The sequence below is a fragment of the Homarus americanus genome, unplaced genomic scaffold (assembly GCF_018991925.1).
Source record: "Homarus americanus isolate GMGI-L3 unplaced genomic scaffold, GMGI_Hamer_2.0 scaffold594, whole genome shotgun sequence".
In the NCBI taxonomy this organism is placed as follows: Eukaryota; Metazoa; Arthropoda; class Malacostraca; order Decapoda; family Nephropidae; genus Homarus; species Homarus americanus.
In genome coordinates, this window is record NW_024717891.1 from 169,898 (window position 1) to 186,067 (window position 16,170).

At 41.8% G+C, this 16,170-nt stretch overlaps 1 protein-coding gene across 1 annotated transcript in view; it reads left to right on the top strand.

The window, feature by feature from the left end:
• The window catches only part of LOC121859049, a 73,873-nt gene that overhangs the window by 51,662 nt on the left and 6,041 nt on the right, over positions 1-16,170 (top strand). The window contains exons 4-10 of the mRNA XM_042355707.1: positions 1,114-1,281; positions 1,451-3,331; positions 3,522-3,851; positions 5,885-6,136; positions 7,101-7,325; positions 13,259-13,417; positions 14,621-14,710. Coding sequence (XP_042211641.1) covers positions 1,114-1,281; positions 1,451-3,331; positions 3,522-3,851; positions 5,885-6,136; positions 7,101-7,325; positions 13,259-13,417; positions 14,621-14,710 — 3,105 coding nt within the window. The remainder of the gene's footprint in view (positions 1-1,113; positions 1,282-1,450; positions 3,332-3,521; positions 3,852-5,884; positions 6,137-7,100; positions 7,326-13,258; positions 13,418-14,620; positions 14,711-16,170) is intronic.

The window sequence follows — 16,170 nt, forward strand, 5'->3', positions numbered from 1 at the left end:
ATGTTATAATAATGTACACACACACAGATACACACAGATATACAAACACTGTGAACACACACACACACACACACACGCACACTCCACCAGACACACAAGTGAATAAGGAAAATCAACTTAAGCTTCGTTATACCAATTACACACAATGTTGCAGTAACTTACAATGCTATTCTCACCCTGCATAGACAGATGCAAGGAGAGACAGAGAAATATTTCTTTCTTTCTTTCATTCTTTCATTATTTCTTTCTCTATCACTAGTCTAGATTTTTACTTTATTATTTTAATGAAGGCCAGAGCTGGGAATGTTGTGTTTTGGGGGACATTCAGGTAGGCCGTGTGTTGAGTTATCTCCTTGATGATAATTAAGGTGTAGATTGGAGACAGGTGTACGAGACAGGTGTAGGAGACAGGTGTAGTGAGGTGGGGTGTGTCTCTCTTTCCACTGTATATGAGCTGTATATCCTAAAATTCTATTTCCCAGTTTATTTACTCCAACTTTCTTCTTAGCATTAAATTTATTTTTTGTTTATTGTATCTAACCTAACCTAACCTAACCTATCTGCTGTCGCCCTTCACCTTCCAATCTATCAAGTTCCTATTCCCTATTCTCCTATATCCTTCTACCGTCTTATCTCTTTTCCCTTATCTATCTTCTTATCTGTCTCTTCTCTCCTTCATCCTTCATAAAATCTTTCTTTATGTCCTTATCTCCTTCACTCGAGACACGGCCAGTTAACAGATCCTCCCAGATGATAAGATAATAAATGCATCAGTTGGTAATGTACACACAGTCAAAAAAGTATCTTTACGGCGTGGGTCGATGAATTGTAAATGAACACTGTGACTCCTGTTGTCTCTGTAGGGTTTTCAAAATCATTCGTCCGTTGTGTCATATTGTCTAACACGAAATTGTAGAGATATATTTTTATTACGCCTTTGATACATTATTATATCCTCTTTAGTCTCTGGTAGGTCAACATAGAAGCTACTTAGACTGGTGATATGTTTTCCTTTGTTTTGTTACCCTGGAATATAAAAAAAAAACAGGTCGTAATACGGTAGACGATGTTCCCGAGGTGTCTGCGTTAGTATTAATTTTACCTTCATCTCAGGACCTTCTGCTAGAGCGAGGACCCTATGGAGGAGAAGGCAGCGGCGCAGTAGGAGGTGTGGCGCTATACTCAGCCGGGGGAGAGTTGACGCCTATCAGTGAGCGACACCCTGGCCTGCCCACCCGCCCAGATGACAACATCCAGGGCATCATAGACACGATCCAGCAGGTATGAACACTGATCATTAAGTAAAGAGAATTGACTGAATTATTTGTCTTACCGAAGTCAAGTTACATGACATCGCAAACATGATATAAAAGATCTCGTCCTCTGGGTACGTCCTCCGGCAGTAGTAGTGTTCATTAACACCTAATTTACCTTGTGCGGCCTCCTTCAGGTGGTGTCGTCAGAAGTGATCCAGAACAAGCAGCAGCCGCCAACCTTCCCTCCCAATCTCACCGATCACTCCGGGGAATCCATCAAGATCCCTGACACCATCCTGCAGAACCTCCTTAACGTCTCTCACCACCTCACGACGCAGTGGCAGTTCCCCACCACCACACCGCCTCCTTACACTCAACCTGTGGACACCGACACTACCGCCAGCGAACAGTCCGCCGCCATCACACTAGCGACGGAGGTTTCGAGCACAACACAGGAGGTTATCATAGGCGAGGAACCGACTATCAGGCAGCCAGTCGGATTTAGAGTGACAAATAAACCATTGAGTAACGACAGGTGGAACAGTCGCTTCCCGGCGTGGACTGAATATTCTGCAGAAGTCGACGAAAAAGATCCAATGACACGAGACGACTTAGAACCTACCGATGATTATCACTCAAGTCCTGTCGGGCTCACCGAGACCATCATTCCCTCTGTTAGTGAACTCACTCCTGACGCAGGACTTGCTACTTGGAATTATACAAGCGGCGCGTCAGAGGGCGGCCAAGACACTAGTGGAACATCAACTCTCAGTAACGTACAGCCTGACGAAGTATCCTCAACCGAGACCACCACCACCACCACCATCATCACCAGACCCCAGCAGGTGACCACCACCCTCGAGGAAGATAACGACTTGCTCACGACCAAAATCAACCCAGAGGACCCACTGTTATACACTCTCACTGACCTGTACGCTCAGTCCTACACTAACCCGAAACCTTCACAGCCACCAAGTATTACAACCACGACAGATCTTCCCGTCCCAGAAACAACCACGACACAACCCCACTACGAGACAGACACTACTACTTTCTCACCATTCCAGTCGGCTTTCTTTGATTTTGTCACAAATTTCTTCCAAGAAGACTCTCAGTCAACGTTCACTACAGAGCCGCCAACAGCTGCTGTGACCCAAACTGATTATATAACTTCTGTACCAGAGACATCAACATACACGTCACCAACACCAGACAGAGAGCAAACAGCTACCATAAAACTACCTTCAAGGACCACCACACTGTCCTCACTACCTTCTGGTATAAACAAAACTGATGACTTGATGACGTCTACACAGTCAGGTTATGAAGAGTCTAGACCCAACCACACATCCCCCCCTCACGAAGACGACAATCTGCTGCCTCTTAACATTCGCAATCCTTCTTCCCCACAAAGTCCTTACGACATCGTTCCCATTGAGGACCAAACACCTACAACCACCTCCACCAGTGCTGGTCAGAGTACGAGACCATCAAACCCTTATGACGGTCCAATAGAGCTGCTTGAGGTCATCCAAACACTTAGCCATCCAGGTGATAGTCTTCTTAATGAGTCCTCGGCGTCACTCCCAGACACTACCACGACCCTGGATCAAAATGGCTCTCCACATCCAACAACCCTCTTGCCGTCGACCCAGACTCCGAACATTCTGGACCAACACTTGAGCATCAGAGATATGATGACCCAGTACTACACCACTACCAAGAGTGACTTAATGGAAGAATCCACCACACAGGAGACATCTAGTGACCCATCAACACAGTCTACCACAACACCGGCACCAACCACACAGTACCTTACAACTCTGCCTTCTGGAGACCCTAGACCACAGACTGCAGGAGAGTTCCCTGGCGAGACGGACTTCTACTACAACAGCGACTCTAGCGTTATCCCACAGTCACAATTGGCCGACAAAAACAACAACAACAATGACAAAAACAACAACAACAGAGATAGGATTGACTTGGAATCACTACAGATCAACGGTGAGCTGACAGATGGAGATAATTTCTACGAGTACTACGGCTCTCCGGTCTACCTTGATAATCTCCCTGAGGTAAAGTGTTTAAGTGACCAAGATAAACTTTGTAACTAAACTGATACTTTAATTTATTTTATATCCAGTATTAAGAGTTTAAACTCCTCTCTCTCTCTCTCTCTCTCTCTCTCTCTCTCTTCATATCTACTCATCTACGTCTTTCTTAAACTCACTCATACGCTCGTTTTCACCTTCCTTCTTCCCCCAGGACTACTACAACTACGACGTGTATCAACCACCGGGACTTAACCTAAATGGCACGGAGAACCTTGATTTCCCAGGGCCCAACGCTACCAGTCCCTACCACGACCACCATGGAGAACATCACGGAGACCATCATGGTGGGCATCACGGAGATCATCATGGGGGGCATCACGGAGACCATCATGATGGCCTCCATGAGCATGTAGGGCCACCAGAAGACGCCACCACCCTCCTCCAGGCACCTGATAACAACCCAGGTCTTGAGGCTTCCGTCGAAAACCTGCATAAAGACGTCAGGGAATTTGTGGATGTCATGAATGATATCACATTCAAGGTGAGAGAACTTGACGTTATATAAGGTAGGAGTTGTGTGCCTTTTCTAGCCTATGCGTGACACCGCCTCGTTTATGTTGGCTGGTGATGTGAAGTTGTTCAGTCCTCACGAGTAAAATATCTACAACAACATTTAACATTCATTTCTGGTCTCATAATTGGATTCTGTCACCCTGATCTAGGAATTTCTCCATCACGAAAAGTTATCACAGAAAATGTACAAAATCGATTTTTTTTTTTTCAATTACTAATTTAACTTTGACTCGCCTAATTTACTTCGTTCCCCTCACCACCTTCCATCCTCCCACAGAGAAGAATAACTCTCATTATCTGAACACTTACCAATACAAATAGCTTTATGGAAACGTATTTTTAGATTCACTTTTTTAGTAATATTTCCCAAAATCGGTATAATTTTCGTAAGAAATTTTGATTTTCCGGAAAGTATTGAGTCCATTGTATAATATCTTTCATTCTTTATAACATTACACCTTCCTATAACTGCATCACATTCATAGTAAGATTAAAAATAAAAAATTGCCCAGTTATGAGAGATTTCATAACCAACTCTAGACACTAAGTATATTAAAACCATTCCATAAAGTAATCTTCCATTGATAAACAACACTTCTGACCTTACTACAGTACCCAGCTGAGAGAGATAACGCTGGAATATCATAGTGGGATAGCCAGTGTATATACCCCGAAGGATCGACCAAGGCTGAGCCAATACACCTTGTAGCCTGTATTGTCTTATTCCATCAACAACTAATTTAATTACCTCCCCTCCCCTTCTAGTCCTCGTAAATGTAATTAACGTTCCCCAGTTCCCCGTACAGGTTATAAAAAATCTCTACCCTTTTTTTTATCTTCTACGTTAATTGACTTAATCTACGAGCCGGCTCTACCCTGGGATGAAAACTAATATATTTTTCCGAGGTTTAACTTTCTTAATGAGACAAAAATATGTTTTTGATCTGGAGTTTATATTAAATTATCATCATCAACATCATCATCATCATCTTTACTAACGTAGGTGATTAGTAAAGCTGACCTCCACCTCCCTTAACTACGGTACAGTCAAGCCCTTCCCTCAAGCCAATATCAACACAGCCGCCAATACCTTGATGATCGACCCTTCGTTATTACCACTCGCCGTCGACAATAACGTAAGCCTTCCCCTTCTGCCTGAAAATAAAATACTGTTTTTTTTCTTCATAGATCAAGCCGCTGTAGTACCTCTATCACACCTTCTACAGGTTAATACGTACGCCACTACAGGTTTCATAAAAGTTTATCTTGGATTACCTGAAGATTAGCCCCCTAGGTTATTTCACTTTAAGGTTAACTACACTAATTAACCTAACCAAAATTAATTCTTACTTAACACTAACCTAACGCCTCCCCCCCCCCCCTAGGTAGCGTAAGGATATTAATCATCAGGTGAAATAAGCTATGGGGACTAATTTTCAGGTGATCCCTTATTTACCCCAGTTTAGGTATAAAGCAGTCTGTCGTATCACTGTCCAGCTTATCAAACGTTCCTGGAGGGTTGAGAACTCCCCTAACTGACTCACTTAAGCTGTTCCACGAGGATAGCAGCCGCAGTGGTGCCGATTTTGCGCTAAAACTCTATTAAATAATTATACACTGATGTAGTCTCCTCCCGTAGGTACAGTAAATAAAGATAGGAACGTATGACTCTCTGAGAAGCAGGAGTAAGGTTTTCTTTCATGGTTTTAGGGGGTACTTCGTAAATATGACCAGTTTGACCTCCCTCTATCTCACTACACCTCCCCATCCCGCCTTCAGCAGGAAAAAAAAGAGGACGGCTAAAACTGTTGCTTTTTTTTCTGGTTTATTGTCTGTTTTCACGTGAGATTCATGAAACAGTCAACACTTCATTCAACTGTCACTCCCGTCTACGCCTTCTGCAGGTGTGTGAGAGAGCTTCTAGGCACAGGGGTAACTCAAATGGAGGGATACATCCTACCGTTTCTCCTTAACTCACATCCCCTTCATCGCCTTCTGCAGGTATACAAGAAGGCTGCCAGCCAACACAAGCGGAGAAACTTCGTCATGTCACCCTTGAGCCTCATCTCTACCCTGGGCATGCTTCTCATCGGTGCTCGAGGGTACACCTCGGGAGCCCTGAGTGACCTGCTGCAGATGGACAAGTTCTACACCTTCAACCCTCACCTCATCCTGAAGAACGTCACGCAGTCTGCCCAGGCGATGAAAAACATCCACGACGTCGCCTTCCTCAACCAGTTCTTGGTGGAGAAGGTTGGTTGATTGGTTGGTTGGTTGGTTGATTGATTGGTTGGTTGATCTCTCGCATGATTGATTTAGATTTGTATTTAATGAAACATATAATAGTGTATGAAAGGTACAGCCGGTGTATATTTCTCAAAAGATATATTCCCGCTCTATAAATACATTATACGAAATATACACCACAGCTTATGTATATATACTTCACGAAAACTATATACCTTACGAAAATATACACCCGACTTAACAAAAATAATTCACACACACAAAATGACACACCGAGTAAAGAACAAATACTGATGTGTTTCATTACAGATGTGTAGATTGTTATTACAGATGTGTAGATTGTTATTACAGATTTATTCGAAGTAAAGGCGGGATATATTACGTTATTACACACCATTAAACACCTGGTATTGTATTTAAGGTCGTTTGTTGTAATACCAATTGTTAGTGGTGAAGTAATCACTTAGTTATACTCAACAATGTACAATAACGGGTTTAAATTATTATATATAGAGAATTATAAGAACAATTCCATATAGTTTTAGTTATAAATATTTATATGTAAAGAACTGAAGCTCTTGCAGGTTATGAATATACAGATGAAAGACTTGGCCAAGGATGATAAAAAATTGCAACGAAATTTGTCGAGGATAAATTTTAGCTGAAGGCCAGGATCTAATCTGATGGTTTAGGCAACGGTCTTAAATGCGAACGGAGAATATTGGACCCTACGGCCTTGACCCTTGACTGAACTCGACGTTAATACACGAGAGAAAAGTTTCCGTGAGCGGCGATATTTATTCAGGGGAAGTTGTCAGTTTGATGGCCTGTGCCTCCATCCGTGAGGAGTTTAGAGGATATGATTTATAGCCGTCCCAATGATCCTCTTCCCCACTAAACCTCTCCCCTACTGTAGAAGAGCCCCTCCTCTACCAGCTTCTTCTCTCACCACCTGTTGCACCTCCCACAGGAGAAGAACACCTACTCTACCGACTTCTTCGCCCAGACCATTAAAGTATTCTACAACGCAGCGATCGAGGACGTGGTACCTGCAAACCTTGACGCCACGGTCCGACGGCGAGTGAACGAGCTGGTGAGGAACAGCACCAACGACAATGTGAAGCAGTTCTTGCTGGAGGAAGAGCCCTTGTTCCTCACTCCGCCTCTCACAGCCGTCTCCACCAGCTTCCTCCATGTGAGTCTATGATTCATGTTCCCTTTATCATCTCCTTGTGTTTGTTTTTGTCAGTTATTCGATGGCTTTTGTTTTAAGTCGCATTTATTATGTTTTCTATTTTACTTTATTATCATAGATTTTTAATTACTTTCGTATATATTTCTTTATTATTTATTGATTGAATTTTTCGTATTATTATAGTTAATACTAACTAACGTATCCAACCTAACCCAACCATACTTAACTAAGCCCCCCCTCAACTACACTATCCAACTGCATGGCTCCCGGTAACTCCCCCCCCCTTCCCATCCCATGAATCTGTTCAGTCAAACAATTGCCGACTTTTATTATTACAAATTCACAAAAGAGGATAAAATCTACTTTTATTTGTCCGTATCATAAAGTATATGTTAAAATCGGCTTAACAAAACAGTACGAGAAAAAAAAACACTAATTGGGCCTCAGGTGCGTCTTCAGATTCACAGCTATGTGTGTGTGTGTGTGTGTGTGTGTGTGTGGTGTAATGGTCAGTTTGCGAGTGGACCTGGGTTCGATCCCCGGGCAGGGTGAAACTATGGACAAGTTTCTTTGCGCCATTTGCCTCTGTCTACCCAGCAGTAATTGGGAACCTGGATGTTAATCGATTTGCGGATCGTGTTCCGGGGTAATGGTTAGCCAGAGCAGTTGGCGAGTTGTCCGGTCTTCTCGGACTATTCCTTGATACTGGGACATGCAACTCGTTAACTTAGGGTGTGGTTGTTGTGTTGGCGACAGCTTCCACACCTTAAACAAATTCACTCCTAGGTGTCCCTTGGTCCTGCCATATATGTGTTTGTGTGATGTTAAGCCTGCGACTGTCACCTTAACGCCAGCTTGGGTTAATAACAGTTGACACAATATTAGACGAGGATTTTAAATATAATCCAAAAAATCGAAAACAAATCAACATTTCTTTGTATTATTAAGTATCATCAGCCATTTTGGATAACGTACGCTTGACAAGGACAAAAAAAATTCCTGGGGGATTATCCAAGGAAGAGTTCTGGAGAGTTTTAACACATATGAACCAATAGTTAAAGAGACGAGTAGAATGTACGTATATTTTCCCCGATCGACCATCCTAATGCCCCTAGTGAAAGTGACTCCCATAGACCTGCCAATCACTGAGGATATATAGCCGGCAGAACACTCGACCACCTTCTCCTCCCCATCTGTAAACACAGGGACCCATTCACAGCTGGGTGGGTTTAGGGGTGTTCCGTGCGTGAACTAACATCCCTTAAAACAGGTGATGAGTTAATTATCAATAGGTAATACTTAATGCTGCCTTATTTAACATATTTAAACATGTATATAGTTTAATAGTTTTTTTTAACACATCAACGTTGTAAAACATTATGGTGAATAAAGTTAAGCATCTCTCTCACACACATACATCCTCTTGAACCTTCACAACTTATAAAATTGACCATCGATTATACCACCAGCTCACTCCCTCCTTCACCCCCATCACCTTCTCACCATCCCTTCCTTTCTTTCACCCTCCTCCCCCTCACCCTCAATCCCTCCTTCTCTCCTCTCACCCATCTCCCTTCCTCAACCCCCCCTCACCATCCCTCCCTCCCTCACCTCTCTCCCTTAGCAAAATCAAGTCTCACTATTGAATTATCCACTTAATTGAAGTCTCCCGGAGATGAGTAAACACTTCCTCTATTACGGGTACCAGTGAAATTCCCTCTAATTAAATCTGTGAAAACCTTCCTCGTCTGGTGCTAGCGAGTGTTGGACCGACAGAGTCAGGGTAATGGTGTAGGAAGTTGTTGATAATGGATGATAAAGATTGGAAAATATATGGGTTCAGATTTTTTTTTTTATGTTTTTCAAGAGGATAATGATTTTGTGTGTGTGTGTGTGTGTGTGTGTGTGTGTGTGTGTGTGTGTGTGTGTCAATAGAGTCTGCCAGGTAGTATCCACACACGTCCAGGTTCCTTCACCACCTAATCTAATGTTAACCTTATGCATCCAACCTTAACCTAACCTAAGTCTTTCAAGCCTAATCTAACATAACTCATTCAAGCTTTACCTAACCTAACCCAATAAACTCTAGTAGTGAGAGTCTACCCGTGACCTCAGTATATCTGGTGGGGTAAATACAGTGGTAATAACAGTAATAAGTACCCTGGGAAGGTTTCTATATAACACTATTAATATTTACACGCAAGACAGTCCCGAGAGTAGATCCCGATCCTCGTTTCTTTAAAACTATTGAGCTTCATCCTAGGATTTAGCTGGACGATGACGATAATGTCCTGTTAGAATGGTGACGATAGGGTCTTCGTTTACAATGACAGCAGACGCCCTGAGAGTCAGATGTACAAGTATGCCTGGCACTACACTCGACCGCCTTCAATTGCTAAAACATGCCTTGAGGTGGAACAAACGGACCATATAACAAGAGGCAAGTGCTTTATCCAATCGGCCGCCGCACACCTAAAGTGAACGAGTAGGATCATAGACCTGAAGGAGAGTACTAAGCCTTTCTCAGTATACAAGGAGGCAGAATGGTAGGCAATGAACTGGAATAACATCACCTCGTCCCTAAAACACTAACAGTATTCAAGTCAACACGAGGGTGATGGGCTGAGGCTGAGGCTCTCCTGTGACACACTCACCAACACACTCATACTCTCTCAGTCTCAAGTGTGGGAAGTGACCACTGACCTCTTCTTTTTCCTTCAACCTGACCAAGATTTACCAACTACATGTACCGTGTTGGCCTCAAGAATAGAGCAAATGTCTCCATATCAAGTACATGTATGTGAAGGATGAAAGTGTCTAGTGTATGTCAACTACTAAGTAAACGATACCTATAATTAGTTAAGAAATATAATTGCACACTAATAAATCGGGTTTCAGAACGCCTTACGAGTCATATATGCAAATTAACAGGTGTACGAGGATATACTTAACTTAATGAGAATTTAGTGTAGTAACAATATGTATCTAAAAGTTAAATAAATGTTTACGATCATTAGTTAGACAATTAACTGCTAGGTGATACAACGAGATTAAAAACACCTTAATTAAAAGACATTATTTTTGGTAATTAGCGAGTGGATGGGAACACGGGAACACGTAATATGAGAGAGCGTCACTACAAGACCCAAGTTAACTTAGCTCTCCGGGGGTCCTTTGTACCTTGAGTCTCCTCCTCCTCCTCCTCCTCCTCCACTTCCTCCTGCTCCTTCTTCCTATAAGAGGAGGAGGGGAAAGAGGCAGTTCCCTGGTGAGGCAATTAACGGGGTAGTTAAGTGGCTGAGGTGCGTGGTGGTGCAGGTAGTGTGTTCCCCCAGGTCCGTCTGGGTGTGTTTCAGGAGGGGGAAGAGGAGGGGGAGGAGGAGAAGGATGAAGAGGAGAAGGAAGAGGGGAAGAAGTGAAGGAAGGGGAGGAAGAGGAGGGGGATGAGGGGGAGAAGGATGAAGAGGAGGAAGAGGAAAAAGAGGAAGAATAGGAGGAGAACGTAGAAAAGGAGAAGGAGGAGGAAGAAGGAGGAGAAGAAGAAAAAGGAGGAGGTGTAATAAGAGTAGGAAGAAAAAGATGAGGAGGAAATTTCGCCAGCATGTTGATTACTACGCGAAATTCGTCACAATGTCGTGTTCTGAGGAGCCATCAATAGTCTACAGGAAGGACCCCCACTGTTCCTCACGTGTAGTTATACCTACGAGACCCACATCAAATATTTCACCCCGGACAACTTAAGAATTACCTGTTATTTTGTTATTATGTAATGCTCTATGGTTCATTACTGCTGAAATCACATCTCAAGGGGCCCGCGGGACATCTTCAGTGTACGTCAATACCTCTGGGACCCGGATGAAACTTTGCTGGGGTTTTTTTGAGAATTAAATTTATATTCTTTTCCTATTTTAAAACATGCAGGACTCCCGATGACTGCAATAGATTTTACTCTAGAATCTAAGATGAAATTCTGAAGAACAAATTATCCCAAGGTGTTAATAAGATTTCCGCCACAGATAAAACATAGCAGAGATCACCTGAAGATTAACCCCGAGTTTATGTCACTTAAAGGTTAATTACACTAACCTAACCTAACTCTCCAGTAATTCGAGCATCATGAGAATTCCTCTGATGGAGTCGAACTAACCTGTTTCACTCGTGTTTGAGCTCAGAACACAACAATGGTGGAATTTCATCATTACTCACTCAATTACTTCTACAAACAATAACGTAATTTGCCTCTGATCACCTGTTAATATTAGCCCAACCCAGATTATTTACACCTAATAATTAAACAACTGAAAGCTACTTGGTGGGTAGGTTAGGTTAGGTTAAGTTAGGTGAGTGAATGACAGTGTGTGTGTGTGTGTGTGTGTGTGAGTGAATGCCCGTGTGTGTGTGTGTGTGTGTGTGTGTGTGGGCACGTATACACTCCAGCCATTAGCTCTGATAGTGAAAAGTTTTATAATGGCGTCGTTAGTAGTGTAGTTCCATAACAGAATTTAGTGGTCCTATGTTGATGGTGCCATTACGTTGGCGCTCTCTAGTGTGACTCTTTTGGTCGCCTTCTTCATTTATTCTTCATTCATCTTCGTTCTTCATTCATTTTTCTTCATTCATTCCTTTCGCTCTACTTAGTTATCAAAGGGAAGAAGAAGAAGTTGAAGTAGTAGAAGAAGTAGTAGAAGAAGAAGAAGAAGTTGAAGTAGTAGAAGTAGAAGAAGAAGAAGAAGTAGAAGAAGAAGTTGAAGTAGTAGAAGTAGAAGAAGAAGTTGAAGTAGTAGAAGAAGTAGAAGAAGAAGTTGAAGTAGTAGAAGTAGAAGTAGTAGAAGTTGAAGTAGTAGAAGTTGAAGTAGTAGTAGAAGAAGAAGAAGAAGTTGAAGTAGTAGAAGTAGAAGAAGAAGTAGAAGAAGAAGTTGAAGTAGAAGAAGAAGTTGAAGTAGTAGAAGAAGTAGAAGAAGAAGTTGAAGTAGTAGAAGTAGAAGTAGTAGAAGTTGAAGTAGTAGAAGTTGCCAGGTTTTGTGATTCATTCCCGGATATTAATGCATCTTAAGGTAAACACTTAGATAATTCTACCAGTTTTTAAATTTTGTAACTCAAGAACTTTGTTGACGACTTGGTGAGGTAGTGAGGTAATCTACTCGCTATGGAGAGGTTAGGTTAGGTTAGGTTAGGTTAGGTTAGGTTAGGTTAGGTTTGTATGTTCTAACAAGGTTGCTTTAGCATTAAATTATTATTTCTTCTATATATCTCCCTGTTTCTCCTGTTCTTTCATTTTCCTCCTTGTTCTTGCTCCTACCCTTCTCTCTTCTTCCTGTTCCTCTCTCTCTCTCTCTCTCTCTCTCTCTCTCTCTCTCTCTCTCTCTCTCTCGTTAAAGGGATAATTTCAGCTCTGTCTTAAGGTAATATAGTCATATTTATATCCATATGTAATCTGCATAAGCTGTATCTAAAGATGATTTACTTAATATATTCTTCAAAGGACATTTACATTATACGGTCTTAAGGTGATTTACATAAACTATATTTTAAAGTGATTTACATAACCTATTTGTAAACATGAGTTACACTGGTGAAGGTGATTTACAGTTCCTTCATATATATATAACAATGATTTACACATATATTAAGTTATTTACATGTTTTACGATGATTTACAGATGTATGAAACTAATTTACATACATTTGACGGTAATTTACATATGTTTTACGGTGATTTACAGATGTATGAAAATAATTTACATACATTTGACGATAATTTACATATGTTTTACGGTGATTTACAGATGTATGATAATAATTTACATACATTTGACGGTAATTTACATATGTTTTACGGTGATTTACATATGTATGAAAATAATTTACATACATTTGACGGTAATTTACATATGTTTTACGGTGATTTACATATGTCTTATCTTCACTACCAGGCTCGGTGGAGTGTGCCAGTGGTCCAGAGTGAGTTACTCGACATGCACTTCATCCGGTTTCCGACGGCTGAACGACGGCTGATCCGTACTGTCGGGCTCAAGAAGAAGATGACCATTAACGCCGGCTTTTCCAGGGCAGCCGGGGTGACATCAGCCGAGGTTAGTTAAAGCTGGGGTGACGTCGTTTAGGAAGGTCATAACAAGACCACTTTAGGAAGGTGACAACAAGACCACTTTAGGAAGGTCACAACAAGACCACTTTAGGAAGATCACAACAAGACCACTTTATGGGGGTGACAACAAGACCTCTTTAGGAGGGTAACTCTAAGACCACTTTAAGAGGTCACGACAAGTCCACTTTAAAAGGGTCGCAACAAGTCCACTTCTCATAATGACCAGTTTTATAATATATATATTTATAAAGAATTTAAACATATTCTACCTCTCTATACTTCACAACAAACACTGACTCCGTATTGTTGGAACTCTTGTAAGAAACTTTCTTTGGGGTGAATTTTCGTCTCGTGGAGAATGGAGGACTTTCTTTTCAGAGAAAGTTTGTCCCATAATAAGAAAACTTACGCTCAAGTAATAAGGGAAAGTTGTGATTCATACAAACGTTGTAATTTTCTTCAAGGATTAACAAGAGTTTTTGTGGAATAAATCAAAGATAAACCAAAGACAGTGATGAAATATTTTAAACCAGAAACAATGATGACATAATAATAATCTTGTGACCTAGAACACCTGCGATACACCTGTCACCTACAACACACCTGTCACTTACAACACACCTGTCACTTACAACACACCTGTCACTTACAACACACCTGTCACTTACAACAGACCTGTCACAACACACCTGTCACCAACAACACACCTGTCACCTACAACACACCTGTCACAACACACCTGTCACCAACAACACACCTGTCACTTACAACACACCTGTCACAACACACCTGTCACCAACAACACACCTGTCACCTACAACACACCTGTCACAACACACCTGTCACCTACAACACACCTGTCACAACACACCTGTCACCAACAACACACCTGTCACCTACAACACACCTGTCACCTTTAGCTTACCTTCACACTTAATTAACGTGTACAAAAGGGTGACGAGGAAAGTGTCTTCTGTGTATTAGTCTAGGGTTAGGTTAGGTTAGGTTAGGTTAGGTTGGTTAAGAAAGTTTAGGTTAGGTTAGGTTGAGTTAGGTTAGACTAGGTTAGGTTAGGTTAGATCATAAACCGAACGAGTTATATTTTTTCTTATTTCATTCTGCATCTCACATCTTATCTCTGGTGTCCAAAGCTTCACTACCCACCACTAACCTACTCTTCTCTCGTCAGATTCCCCTCTACTCGACCTCTGGCGAATTCTCTCTCGTGCTGGCGATGCCTGGCGAACAGAAGAACTTCGTGGCGAACGGATTAGCTCAGGTAAGATTCCGATGATCTGGTAGTGGTCAACCTAAAATGATGTCGTAACAGCTAACAGGTGTGATTACCTAGACAGTGACCCAATTGTCATGATCTAGAATGGTGACGTAACAGGTGTCATTTGGTAATGGTGACCTTTAATGATGACGTAACAAAGGTCATTTGATACGGATGACCTAATGTAACAACCTCATACCGAACTCAATAAAACATCACTTCCCCATAGCTAACTAAAGTGAGTCCCAGAGGTAGATACAACAAAGTCAATACTAATCCTTCGGTACACATGGAAACAATTTACCTGATACTGAACTAGACTACCTTCACATCCTCAACTGAACATTTAGGAGGTAACCATTTACATCAGAGATACCATAACACACACACACACACACACACACACACACACACACACACACACACACACACACACACACACACACACACACACACACAAAAAAAATCATGAACTTGAAAATAGACGATTCCAACCAGACAACTTAGGATAATTGGGTAGAATTTACTCTCAAAACAAACCAAAATTCTACCGTAAAACGACGAATGGAATATCTATTAAAAAAAAAAGAGAAATAATCAAAGCACAAAGCAATAATAGTAAACACTGATGATGAAAAAAACTTGAAAATTATGATGTTTACGGAGAGGGCAGACACGAATGATGGTGGGCTGTAGGCTCCCTCAAGGAATTTCCAACACTTGCTTAATTGGCTCGGTGGGGTGAAGAACTAGGGAACCAGCCAAGATGAATATGTGGTTAGTGGTGGGAATATGCATGTAGCAAGGGATAGATAGAAGGGAGAGGCAGTAGTGGGGAATATGCAAGTGGTATGAGGGATAGGAGAGAAGGAAACAGGGAGGAAATATTCATGGGCAAGGTTTTCAGAATTAAACAAAAAAAACGGGAAAATGTGGTAAAATGAAAAATAGAGAAAAAGAGAAAGTAGAGAGAGAAAAAGAAAGAAAGAAAAAAAAGAGAGAGAATAACATAGCACATTACGAGAATACTTTTTTTACGTTATAAAAATAAATAAATTAAGATCATGTTGAAAAACGCCAAGAGACTGAAAGTTCCACCAGATGACGGGGAGAGATGCTGAGGTTTTGCAAGATAAGGAGAAGATCGGAAATTGCCTGGATGTTGAAGGAAGAATATTCTCGTTAATAAATGGTCCGTGTGAGACCCCTCGCTCCTCTGTGATTCTCGTCGGGGCTGGAGGAGGAGGCGGAGGAGGAGGAGGAGGAAGAGGGGAAGCAGAGGAGGAGTAGGAGGAGGAGGAGGAGGAGGAGGAAGAGGGACCCCATTGTATAAAACCATAACTGATTTATGGGAGTTTGGTGAAGAAGGAGCGTGTTTATGTCATACAGTTAACACCTGCCCCAAGAGGAGTGAGGGTGAGGGGGTGTGGAGTGTGTGGAGTGAGGTAGGGGTGAAGGGGATG